Source organism: Leuciscus leuciscus (assembly GCF_965113295.1).
Source record: "Leuciscus leuciscus genome assembly, chromosome: 23".
NCBI lineage: Eukaryota > Metazoa > Chordata > Actinopteri > Cypriniformes > Leuciscidae > Leuciscus > Leuciscus leuciscus.
The window spans coordinates 23,705,407-23,718,323 of record NC_138747.1 but is presented as its reverse complement, the minus strand read 5'-3'; the positions used below and the strand labels follow the sequence as shown (position 1 = coordinate 23,718,323).

Genomic DNA, 12,917 nt, shown 5'->3' with positions numbered 1-12,917 from the left:
TTGCCACTTAATCTAATGTTTGCTCGTCATTAATGGAATTAGTTTGACACTGATTGTGATAATTGCCATGTGATATTACACTGCTGATGGTTTGCAAAATTTATGCAGAGCCTGCTCTTCTCCTGCCTGCAAAAATACTGTTTTGGGTTCAGAAGACCACTAATGGATTTGGCTTTATTTTAGTCTCACTTCTACTTCCAATTGGAGAGATTGTTCTGTGGCCTCTATTTTTGTTAAAGACCTTCCTTGGATTAAAAATGATTACTTTTGATACAGCTACAATATCTATTAGATGCCATTTTTCACCTTGTGAGCTTCACCTCTTTTTGCCCACACCTCTCAATCTGTCTCTAGGTGCTATTTGTAAATTCCTCCTCCAGCCCAACCATTTACTCTTGTCACCAGCCCTCCCACATTTAGCTCCTCCCCAGATAATCAAATTTCGCCCCTCCCCCAGTTAATTCTCATTTAGCCCCTCCCACATGCACAGTATAACTTCATTTAGCCAATTTCCCCTCCCTCTCTCTCTTTTTTTTTTTTTTTTGGTTGTTGTACATTTTTGTAGTTCTCACACTGAAAATTTAGTCATTTAGTCAGGTAAGTGCGTGTTTTCTGAATTTGCCTACATTTTCAGGACCGGCCAAACATTTTAATAAACATAGAAATGTCTATTTTTTGGAAAGGTTTAAAAAAGTATAATTAGCTCAATGTAAAAAACAAAATAAGTTACTGGAAATTCCCCTCCATACTAGAGCTAGTACGTATGGGCTTATTAGCACAACTTAATTTGAATATTTGGGTTGAAATTGTTCTGTTGCGAAGATAATATTTCTTCTTTTTTTGACATTGAACTGAAGGTTCCTTTGAGCTTAATGGGAGTCAGACACATTTTCATTACAGCATTGCAAACGTACTTATCTTAAGAGAAATTGCCTTTGTTACAACAAAGAGAAAATGAATACTTCTACCCATAAATCAGATTTCAAAGGTGTTCTGTAAAATAATAACATACATCTAGGTGCTATGAGAAAGCTGACTAAGTATTCATTTACTGCCTGCATGTTCAGTGTTCAGCACAATCCACACTGAAATTAAACCTAAAGCACAAAGGACAATAGTGTCACACATCTTTCACAAAAAGTGCCATTGTACTAGGATGCTTCTTTTGGAATTGACACTGGTCATTATTTTTGTCTGATCAGTAGGGAAATTGACTGTTCTCTTTCTTAATACACATTTCTATTCACAATTCATCAGTACACATTATTCTGCCTGAATGACTTTTTTGGATCACGTAACCTGAGCATGGATAATGTTACCTAATAGACAAATAGTTATGGCTACAGAAATATATAGTAAAATGGGTTGCAAATTTGGTTTCCGGTTGACTTTAACAGGCTTCTCTCATCTGAGGTTTAATTCTGGAACATTGAGCTTAAGCTTGTTTTACAGCCATCATGACAAACAGCCAGAATCTGGAGTGAAAACCCAATAATAGCACACCAGTCATGCCAACCGTGTCAAAACTCACACACATGGATGAAAACAGTAAAGATGGGGGTCTACAGGTCTACATTGCAACTGTTTTTGCTCAGTTTTTATCTGAACCAGAGCTCTGGCTGGCCAGTTGACACTAATTCACAGTAGGTCACATCTAACCTCAAAAAGAAAGCCTTTTCTTTCACTTGATCAGCCTTTTTCATCTCACAAACATAGATGGAGATTCTCTCAAACCAATACTGTGCTAAAATCTCTCTCACTTCTATAAGCCACTTCATCACCGGGTTTGTTGGCTGCACATTGTCATTCAAAGCATCTGGTTAGAAAGCAGTGGGTGAGGTTCAGAGGGATTTTTGGGTTCATGTAAAGAAAGAACCAATACAAACTGCAAAGAATATTGAGTTATCTGGGACTCAAACCCTTTAGTTCATGTATGAATGTCTTTCTGGTTATCATTATGTAACTTTCTAGGTAGAAAAAACGTAATACAATTTTTTAAGTGTGGCCTGCAAACTTTGCTCAGTTTACGCTGATATGTGTACCATGTTTTTCTTGCCTGTGGCAATACATTAGTTATATATTATGATTATGAAATAAAGAGACAGGAACAAAGAAAGAGAGGGTGAGAGAAAATATACTGTATGTTCAAACAACTAAACGATTCAGCTCTTAAATAAGTTCTTGAGATATAACAGAGCTTGAAGGTCTTGTAGGCAAGAATATTTTATTTCAAAATTATTATTTTTTATTAAGCATTATACAGTGATAATTATATCTCAGGATAAAAAAATAAATAAAAAAAAATGCTGTATTTTTCTTCAGATAAGACATTTCAGATGACAAGATGATATTTCAAGCAATAACAAAAACAACCAAAACATGTCATAATTTGCGCCTAATTACTAATTTTACCCATTATTCTTTTTAGCACCACCTATCCCAGAGGCATCCACAACGCCAAAGTTACTAAAACCAACAACCACTACAACAACCACTACTCAGCCGAGAGGTCAAGTGACTACTGTTACCACTACAGGGACCAGAGCTGTTAATAAGACACCCAAATCACCAGCTGTACTTCCCCAAACCACCACACCACCCTCACTGGAGTCTTTCCCTCCACCTGAGCGCTTCTGTGAGAGCGTAGAGCTTAGGGAGATACTGTGGCCGCAGACGCAGAGGGGCATGCTGGTGGAACGACCCTGTCCCAAAGGAACTCGAGGTGGGTGCATGTACCTGTTGGAGTGGAACACACTGCAGTTCTCCGCTCAGGGCTCTTTGAATTGCTATCAGTCACACACAAGTTATTTTGATATGCGTTTTTGCCTATAGGCACAGAGAAATGTGTCTATTCTCTTAGGATCGACTTCATCAACATTTGAATAAAGCAACAAAGCCATGAGAGGCCAAGCGTTTCCGTGATTTTACCACATCTTGTTAACAAAGGTGTTTACTACAATTATTTGTTGATAGTAATGAACAATTGTTAATGTCCATGTATTTATTTATTTATTGGTAAGTAGCCATGTAATAATCAAAATGATGTACAGTCAGTTGGTCCTTATTGGTAACTTCAAATCGTAAAGATCAAACAATATTATTTTAGAGCTTGAACAATCTATATTGTTATTGCATACAAAGGACTATTAGTACAAATGCAGCTAATAATAATGATAATGATGATGTCCTTTTTAAACAGGTACTGCCTCCTACCTATGTGTTCTCTCCACTGGGACCTGGAACCCAAAAGGCCCAGATCTGAGCAACTGTACCTCCCACTGGGTGAATCAAGTCGCTCAAAAGGTTTGTAGTTCCAGACCATTTCTGTCCTCGCAGAATGAGGAGCAAAAAAATGCGGCAATTTTTAGAGCATAACATCATAAAAATAAAATACTCTCCAGTGCCATATTTTGGAGCTCATTCTTTCTGTCATCACTTGTTAAGACGAAGACTCACAGCCTTCAAACATCCAACAGGGATCCTACAGATTGATCTGGTGCACGTTTCAGTGTGTTCTTTTGTGTTAATGTGAGATGCTTCCTGTAAATAGAATGAATGTGCACAATGGGACATCAAACTTCCTAAAGTACAGCCACAAAAAACTAAAGTTACAGAAATGCCTTAGCCATTGAAACACAGGAAGTGTTTCCAAATGCTCTTCCAAAGTGTTACCAGTTTCTAATGATAGCTGTATTTGCTCACGGGGGCTGTTGCTGAATCAGCATGGTGATGTCATAATGGGAGTCAAGAGCCTCGTAGATACAAAATGATATTTTTCAGAGCCATGCTGTGAGGTTAATTTGTGTAATCTCTCAGATCCGGAGTGGGGAAAATGCAGCCAACCTGGCGAACGAGCTGGCCAAACATACCAAAGGAGCCATTTTTGCCGGTGACATTAGCTCTACCATGAGGCTCATGGAGCAGCTGGTGGATATTCTAGACGCTCAGTTACAGGAACTGCGACCCAGCGAGAAAGACTCCACCGGCCGCAGCTTCAATAAGGTATTAACAAGATTTCATTTTCAACATGATTTTTAATAAGCAGCAGCATGCCTTGGTCTCTTTCAGAGGCACTTTGCTTAAAGGACACTTGACTGTTAAACAGCATCAAACTAATTTTGTTACACCCCATTGTGCTTTTAGAGAATCAAAAATAGAATAAATGCACTGACCGAAGCGAATCCCTCAGTGCAATTTGCGTACTAGCCATCCTAAATAGTATGTCTAATTAGAATTAGTGTGTCTCCGTATGATGACGTGTGCATCCGTACATGCATTTTGAACTAATATAACTTGTTGAGCAACAGAAGAGGACTTTTTCAGTTGTAAAAATGGTGAGGCCTGTTTGAAGTTTTTAAATACACAAATGAAAATGAATGACAAGGTTGAAATGAGAGAGGGATAAAAAGATTAAGAAATAATTAATATTTAGGCAATGTATTGATGCAAACACAAAAGGTACATGACATTGGGGGGCTGTGGTTTCACGGCACAATTGTATAATATGGCAATATGTCCCAATATTAGCGCACTGTCTTACTGCACACTTTTCATTTTCACTTCACCAGAATAGTACATATTTTAGTGCATTTTACAAGTATGCTAATTAGAATGCAGCCTCAGTAACTTTCTGAAAGTAGGTCACAAGGAAATGAATGAAGCCAGTTATCAGTTTACAAAAAATATTAGCTGGATTTATATAAAACCTTTGCATTGCATTTACAATTCATATGTACGACCACTTTATGTTCCCTTCTGGTTACTGGCCGATATGTAACATTTACTTCAATCATAAGTGATCAGCTTTGGGGGCATACATTCATCAAACATGAGTTTTAAAGATGTATGGCTCTATTCAGCAAGGCTTCTGAGCCTATATTTAATTGAAATCACTTGGTGGGGTTGGACATTAGTTGTTAAAGGAATCATTTATTCATGAACCCATTCCAAATCCATAAGACTGTTGTTTTGTCCTTCCATTGAACTAAACTTTAATTAATATATATGTCATTTTTCCTGACTGTAAACTCTGTTATCTAACCTGGATCTCAACCTTTGGCTCTAACAAAGCACCAACTTTTCTAGCCTAACCACTATTTCTAACCCTCAGCTTTACTCCTAACCTTCAACCCTATCCAATCCCAACCCCTTCTCTTAGCTAAGCTTATCTTAGCTATCCCCAACCCTGATCTCGATCTTATAGAGTAGAGAGAACCACACCTTGATTTAGACGATTTAGACATGTGCATATTGTTTAGCATATGTTTTGCATAGGACTCACAATTTAAAAACCTACCTTTTAATTCCTATTACTAACAATCACCTTTACTCGCAACCTCAAACTCTTCTCTTAATTCAGCTTTCACATTCATTCCCCAACCCTGATCTCAATCCACCCAGTGTGTAAACCACACATTGATTTAGGCAATCTGTGTCTGCATATTGTTTTGCATATGTTTCATTTGCATATTTCAGATGGTTAATGAGTTACTGATTCTTTTTTTCTTTTTTTTACTTTGCAAGATCACCTTTTGGTTTTGAAATCACCAGACTAAATTGTTGTTCTCAAAGCAAGGCAACTCTGTACACCCTTACATTCATTCGTTACATGATTTCATCATAGCAGATCCAACTGCTATACTGTGTTTCTGAAGTGCTTGTGGATTGGAGAACCCATTAGTATACCATCAACCTTTCTAACTGTGTTTCTTTGGTCTGTTTTTGTTCTTGTGTGTGTCCTCTCTCAAATGAAAAAGCTTCAAAAGCGAGAAAGGACGTGCAGGGCGTATATGAAGGTATATCTGTGCTACGCTACTATGGTTTTCACTTGTTTCTGTACTCTCTCCTCTTCTTTTTCTGCTATTGTTTCTCAGCATGGTCCTGTGTCCCTTCATTCTCACTGTTGCCACAGCATTTCACTCCGCCAGTGTCTGTCTTCATTCCTGGGGGTTGAATATTTCAGTGGATTGGAAATTATGCGGCTGCAATTTTTATGCCCAGTTCATGACTTTTTATGTGTTTGTTGGTGGTCTGTTTATTTATTTTTCAGTTTCTTTATTGTTAAAGTCAAGTGTTAATATTTGTTGACGTGTGCTTGATTTGCAGGTTGGTGGTGCATGTGTTGTTGATGCGCTCAACTTGTTCTTATTTGTTGTAAAGGGTAGATGTCAATTTGTGGTGCTTGAAATCTATTGATTGCTACATTGGTTTTTCCACACCATCTTGAGCTGCTAAAGATTTTAGACCTACCAAAAAAAAAAAAAAGTATGACAGAAAATATTATGTAGAGATCAGATGAAAGGCATGATTCTGTTTTGGAAAGGCAAAGCTGTGTAAACTAATTAAGCAACTGTGAAACCCTGGACTGTGACGATGCATATAGCATCTTTTAATTTTATTGGTGTGCAGGAGCAAAAAACGATTTAGCATTAAGAGTAGTTCAAAATGACCATACAAATGTGGTCAATTAAAGCTGTAAATGCAGTTTATTATCATATGAGTCAGAGCTGCAAAACCAATCGGATGAACAATAATTATCAAAGAGGCGACAAGTATGAATCGATATTTTAGTCTGGTGGTGCATGTGTGCACTAGCTCTGATTGATCAGTATGAGAATGTAAGTCTGTGAGGTGTAATGTTTTTTTGTTTTTTTTTGTGTGTGTGTGTGTTTTGTTTGTTTTTTGTATAATTTAACCAAACATTTGGGGAAGCTGTTTTATTGATATCATATGATATTATTGAAAATATTAAGAATATCCAGCATAAAACCATTATCTTGAAGTGAATTTTTTTTAGGTGAAATATGTAATTTCTCTGTCATTAGTAGAACCAAACTAAATTGCCTAATGAAGGGCCTCATTGTATCAAACAGATTGTGATTCAGCTTTCTGTCACTAATGGTGCAAAAAAGTCATCTCACTGTTAAAGCAAAAATTTATGGAAGAAAGAAATTATCTGTCAGTGTTAACAAGTGGCTATTTTCTTCATTTTAGATTTGTGCATCATAAAGACCTAGAAACATTACTGTGTTTTCATATTGAAAGCAGGATCAAATGGATGAAATTTGAAAATAGTGGTCTTTGCCTTCAGTTCTGATGACACAGAACAATGGTGTCTTTATCTTAAAGGACACATTTATAAGGTGTCATGACTGGCTGTCTTTCTTTAACGCATATGTGTCCATTTATGTGCTTGAAGAGCCTTTGACATTCAATACTGCACTTCTGAGACAGACAGAGCATGTCGGGCACATTTCTGCAGTCTGTTTTTATGTGTGTCACCTGATAACGACCTAAAACAAAGTGTGCATGTTTGCTTTCATTTGGGCACGGGCAGACAGCTGCTGATAAAGTCAAGGCTTTGACATTTGACCTTATTACAGTGGTTAGTGCTGACACAAGCGTCTCATTGGGCTGCAGGCTATCGTGGATACAGTCGACAACCTCCTCAGACCGGAGGCTCTGAAATCGTGGCGAGATATGAATACCACGGAGCAGACGCACGCCGCAACTATGTTACTGGACACCCTGGAGGAAGGAGCCTTTGTCCTTGCTGACAATTTAATGGAACCGGCCATCGTGAAAGTACCAGCCAATAATATAAGTGAGTATGAGAGATGTGCAAAACTAAGAGAACTGACAACATAAAAGGCTTATTTTGCTGCTGATCAGTTTGAGTTTTCAAATATGATTCAGCCGTGAAATTTTAATAACAGCATCCACTAACACATGGGTAGTTGACGCAAAATACTTTTGGGAAGTTGACGTGTCCTGCAGTGTGGAATGCTAAACTCCATCTCGTACTATTTTAAACAGCATTTTCCTAATTCCTTTATTACTGTTATGCATGCAGCTTTTACGACCTCATATTAATTGAGACTCTACATGGAATAGTTCTACTTCATTCATTTGCCACACCGCAGGACCTTTTAAAAATGAAGTGAAGGCAAAAATGTGATTAAAAATGGTGTATAAAGAAATTTTGACCAGTTACTGGACCTATACACTTTCCCTTATAAACTTTTATTTCTTATATACTGCTGGGAATAATAAAGAACAAGGACCTACCAATCAACACTTGAATTTAGGCTTAAATGAAAATAGGTGATGGGGTGAATTCACTTTTTTTCATTGGTATACGCTGTGCCATATTTCAAAGTCATTATATTCAGCACAAACATGCCTCCCTCCTATGTAAATGAGGCGCATTACATATTGTGCCTTATTTAGAAAACTTATTTACAGACGATAATAGGGAAATTTTGTTGATCATGAGATCACTTAGTCATCAGGTGATGGAGAAGAGTGTTATAAGCAGAGATGTGGAGTAGACAAGCACACTTTAAAAATAAACAAATAAAATGCTAGTAAAGTAAGCCATATTGCGAAAGTCTGCACTTCAAATTCAGAATAGCGTTATGCAAATTGCGCTCAGCACAGATTTTGTGGGTGCGTTTTCATTGCTAACTAATTTGCATAATTCCTTTAGTGATTCGAACAACTCAGATAGTGCATGCAAATAAACCACCCCCCCTTTTTTTCTCTGTTTCCGCTTGGTGAACTAACATTTTGAAACATTTGTCTCTGCAGTTCTGGATGTTTACGTGCTGAGCACAGATGGGCAGGTTCAAGATTTCAGGTTTCCCCAGAGCGGCAGGGGTGGTATTTCTATCCAATTGTCTTCCAATACTGTGAAACTCAACAGTCGTAATGGTATGTTCCAGCCTACGCACACATATAAGGTCATTGAACTGCATTAGTCCAGTGAGAATAAGAACATATAAGATCTAACTGCTCCTGTAACTATGGAGATAGAAATGCTCTCATGGTCAGAGAAAGATCTGAACATTGATGCGAACATACTGTTCAACATATGTTGTTTTCGACAAACATAACTGGGTCTGCTGTTGGGTCACTTTGAAAAAAAAATTACTGAGGTTAGAAACTTTTGTGGGGTATATACATTTATGGGACTATTATGTTTTCTGGTATACTTGGGTGAATGCAAAATTCACTAATGAATTAGAAATTTACAAATATACTTGAATGATAAATGATTATTTATTTTTTGATTTACAGTAGGCTACTGAGAACTGGTATTTTAAATGTCATAAGAAGAATCTCACATTGCAAAATCCTATTCCTAATAAGCTTAATTATGCAAAACATTCATTTAGAGCTGAAGGAAAACCCAGATTTCTTCTTGACAGTTTTTGTGAGGCTCACTGACATAATAGACTGTAATGAGAAGTAAGGTGTGCTGTTTTCTCTTTGCAGGTGTTGCCAAGTTGGTTTTTGCCCTTTATAAGAACCTCGGGCAGTTTCTTAGCACGGAGAATGCAACAATGAAGCTCGGCCACGAGGCTAACGGACGCAACCTCTCCGTGGCTGTGAATTCCGACGTCATTGCCGCCTCCATAAACAAAGAATCCAGTCGTGTATTTATATCGGAGCCTGTGATTTTCACCCTGGAGCACATCGATGTGAGTGCAAGCAATAAACAAACAAAGGGGTCGTAAAAGCAGCAGGATAGCAAAGCAAGACAGCGAAGAAAATAAAATAAAAGCAGTCTCAATTCAAACACCCTACAAGGTCACAGAGGGGTTTATTTAAGCCATCGAACATGAAATTAACAAAGTCTGAACCAATGATTATTACCAGCCTAGACCAAATTCTTAATGAAAACTAATTCGTTTGTCGACATTAGGATGTAAATGATGCAATTTCCTTTTTTTGGAGTGGAAAATTAACTCCCAGATTAGCTATACAATGCAGGATGAAATTACCAGAGGACCAATTATCATCTCGCTCTCTTTTAAAGTGTCAGGAACACTCCCAGAGGAGACCCGGCTTGATTTTTGCTCTCTATCAAAGTAATTGTGTGATTTCCACAGACATGCCTTCAAACCATTCTGCCCCCTGTTAGCACCTCATATAATCAATGGTCCCATGCTAGATTTCGCAGTCATTTAACCTTATTAGATTCTTTAGTCGTTTATGTGAGAACACACACTGCGCATTCAAAAGAGTGTTTGATATGGCCAGCGTATCATTTGCGAAAGAATGAACGCCAACACTCAGAGTGAATTACAATGCCGTTTCTCATATGTTTATGCGCGGGTGCCATTATCAGAGGGACAGCTACTAAATATCAATTTATTATCATCCGCTAACTCATGAGGAATGTTTCTGTCTCCTCCTGTCGATTACAGATGCAGCATTACTATAACTCAAACTGCTCTTTCTGGAACTACTCCGAGAGAACCATGATGGGATACTGGTCCACTCAGGGCTGCAAACTCATCCACGCCAATAAAAGTCACACCACCTGCTCCTGTAGTCATCTCACCAACTTTGCGGTGCTCATGGCTCATCGAGAGCTGCTGGTAAGATGTGATCTTCATAAATATTTAAGCTTTTGTCCGTGCGTTACTGTGAAACCCAGCTGTTATAATAGACACCGCCAACACTCATCTGCTTTTCTAAGCCAAACGCTAACTCGCTGGGTTGCAGACAGCTGCAAACCACCCTATTTAAAAGTTTTTAGTTCACTTTTAGTATTAGTAAATGTTCATTCAAACAAAAACAGTTAGAATTAGTTTGAAACTGTTAAGGTTCAAAACTGACATTTTTGTTCCACTAGTGTTACCAAATGGAATCGCAAAACCATATAAAGTTGTCTAATCATGAAAATCGAATTTGATGTAATTGGCAATGTGTCTCGCTGTATTATCAGTTTTAAATATATATATATATATATATATATATATATATATATATATATATATATATATATATATATATATATATATATATATATATATATTTGTGTTTACTTGCTTATTTTGTTATTGTTACGTACACGTAAATTATTTGTTGGATGTTATATTTTGTATATCTTCTAGACATCAAGCTCTTTATTTCAAAAGAGAAAGGAACATTCTGTAACAATTTATGGTAACACTTTATTTTATAGTGTCATTGTTACATATGTTACATGTAGTTACTATAGTAATAACTATAAATTATGCATAATAACATGCAACTAACCCCGAACCAAACCCTAATCCTACCCTAACCCTATAGTAAGTACATGTAGTTACTTAATATTACTCAGTACTTAAATGTCTAATTACACTGTAACAACGACACTTTAAAATAAAGTGTAACTTTTTTTTTTAAGGTGGCGGATACACGTTACTACATGTACTTACTATAGTAATAACAGTAAATTATGCATAATTACAAGTAACTGACCCCAAACCAAACCCTAACTGTAACTCTCTAGTAAGTATATGTAGTTAATTAACAGTCACTTTAAAATAAAGTATAACTGAAACAAAAAATTTAAATAATTAGATGTCCTCTATTATTTACTCAGTTGGTGATTATGATCTGCATCTAAATTTTCTCACTCCATCTCTGTTTGTTTGTTTCTCAGGGTGCAGATGCAGTCCAGGAGCTGTTGTTGAGCGTCATCAGTCGTGTGGGTATCGTGGTGTCCCTCATCTGTCTGGCTATGAGCATCTTCACTTTCTGTTTCTTCCGTGGGCTGCAGAGTGACAGGAACACAATCCACAAGAACCTATGCATCAACCTGTTCATTGCTGAGCTCATCTTCCTCATCGGAATCGACATGACGGAGCCCAGGGTAATGTTACCTTGAGTGGATGTGATGTTTTCAGCTAGTCTCATGGAAATGTCTTGAGACGTGTCCACAACATCCAAAACAAAATTTTTGAAGGGAGTTCCAGAGAATTCTAGCTGTATTTTGACACATGATTATAGTTTTTCAGGCTTACTGGATGCTTGTGAGTCAGTAACTTGTCACTTTTTGTCCAGAATTTATTTGAAATATTTTGTATTTTCTTTTATGAAAAAAAAAAAAGGTTTCATTAATATTTTTGAATACTCCTAATATATATAGAGATAAAGAATATGATAATAGGTAGTTGGTCGTCCCTTTTCATTTGGGAAGGCTTTACACATTTTTTTTTTACATAACGGGGGGGGGGGGGGGGGGTCTCCTATTTAAACATAAGAGCTATACTATTACTATACACTGGCCTGGTTTCACACACAGGGCTTAGAATAAACCAGGATTAGGCCTTAGTTTAATTTGGATGTTTAAACCTACACTGTATAATTTTTTAAGTTGATTCTCAGCAAAAAACACTTTGTTCTTTCAAAATTATATGTGCTCATTAATGTGTAATTACTTCTACCAACTAATCAAGTATTCTCGTAAGCGTAGAATCTGCCATTTAGAATACATACGAGCGAGTCGTTTGACCATCTTGAAAATACATTAGCCAAAGAGGGACATACCTGGAAATTCAAGTTTCGCCTCTCGCGTTTTTACACTCAGTGTCACCGTGACGAATGCGAGGGGAAGATTACTCGCGACTGCCGGCAGATTTGTGCATCTTGAGACAAAACAATGGCACTGACATATTTTTAGATATGCCAGTGCAAGTTGCGTTCAGTTAAAACAGCTCAAACATGCATTGTAGTCTAGGACTATAGGCTTAAGCCTTGTCTGTGAAACCGGGTGATAATGTGTTCAGTGGGGTTCAGGTCTGGGCTTTGTGTAGGACAGTCAAGTTCTTTCACACCAGTAAACCATTTCTCGTCAATTTATTTGCAAGGAGTATTATCATCCTGGAACAGAAAAGACCCCAAACGGTTGCCAAAAAGTTGGAAGCACACAATTCTCTAGACTGTCGTTTTATGCCATAGATTTACATTTGTCTTCACTGGTATTAAGGGGCTCAGCCAAAGCCATTCATTAGAAGGGGGTCCACATACTTTTGGCTGTGTACTTGCTGGTTACATTATGTGACATTTTTAGAGCCATTAAATCAAAACTGTGTTATAAAAGTATGAAACCGACATAAATATATATATTGACAGTTTTT

General features: G+C 37.3%; 1 protein-coding gene across 25 annotated transcripts in view; it reads left to right on the top strand.

The window, feature by feature from the left end:
- adgrl2a (adhesion G protein-coupled receptor L2a) overlaps window positions 1-12,917 on the top strand; it is a 109,668-nt gene that overhangs the window by 73,043 nt on the left and 23,708 nt on the right. For 23 of the 25 annotated variants that reach the window (XR_014202132.1, XR_014202133.1, XR_014202134.1 and 20 more), the window contains exons 6-14: window positions 2,429-2,722; window positions 3,200-3,303; window positions 3,817-4,002; window positions 5,757-5,795; window positions 7,420-7,603; window positions 8,590-8,712; window positions 9,277-9,482; window positions 10,212-10,385; window positions 11,441-11,650. Coding sequence is in view for 19 of the 25 variants with exons in the window: in XM_082156698.1 (XP_082012824.1) it covers window positions 2,429-2,722; window positions 3,200-3,303; window positions 3,817-4,002; window positions 5,757-5,795; window positions 7,420-7,603; window positions 8,590-8,712; window positions 9,277-9,482; window positions 10,212-10,385; window positions 11,441-11,650 (1,520 nt within the window). In the remaining 6 variants the exon portion in view is untranslated. The remainder of the gene's footprint in view (window positions 1-2,428; window positions 2,723-3,199; window positions 3,304-3,816; window positions 4,003-5,756; window positions 5,796-7,419; window positions 7,604-8,589; window positions 8,713-9,276; window positions 9,483-10,211; window positions 10,386-11,440; window positions 11,651-12,917) is intronic. The other 2 variants (XM_082156707.1, XM_082156712.1) reach the window with 1 other exon arrangement.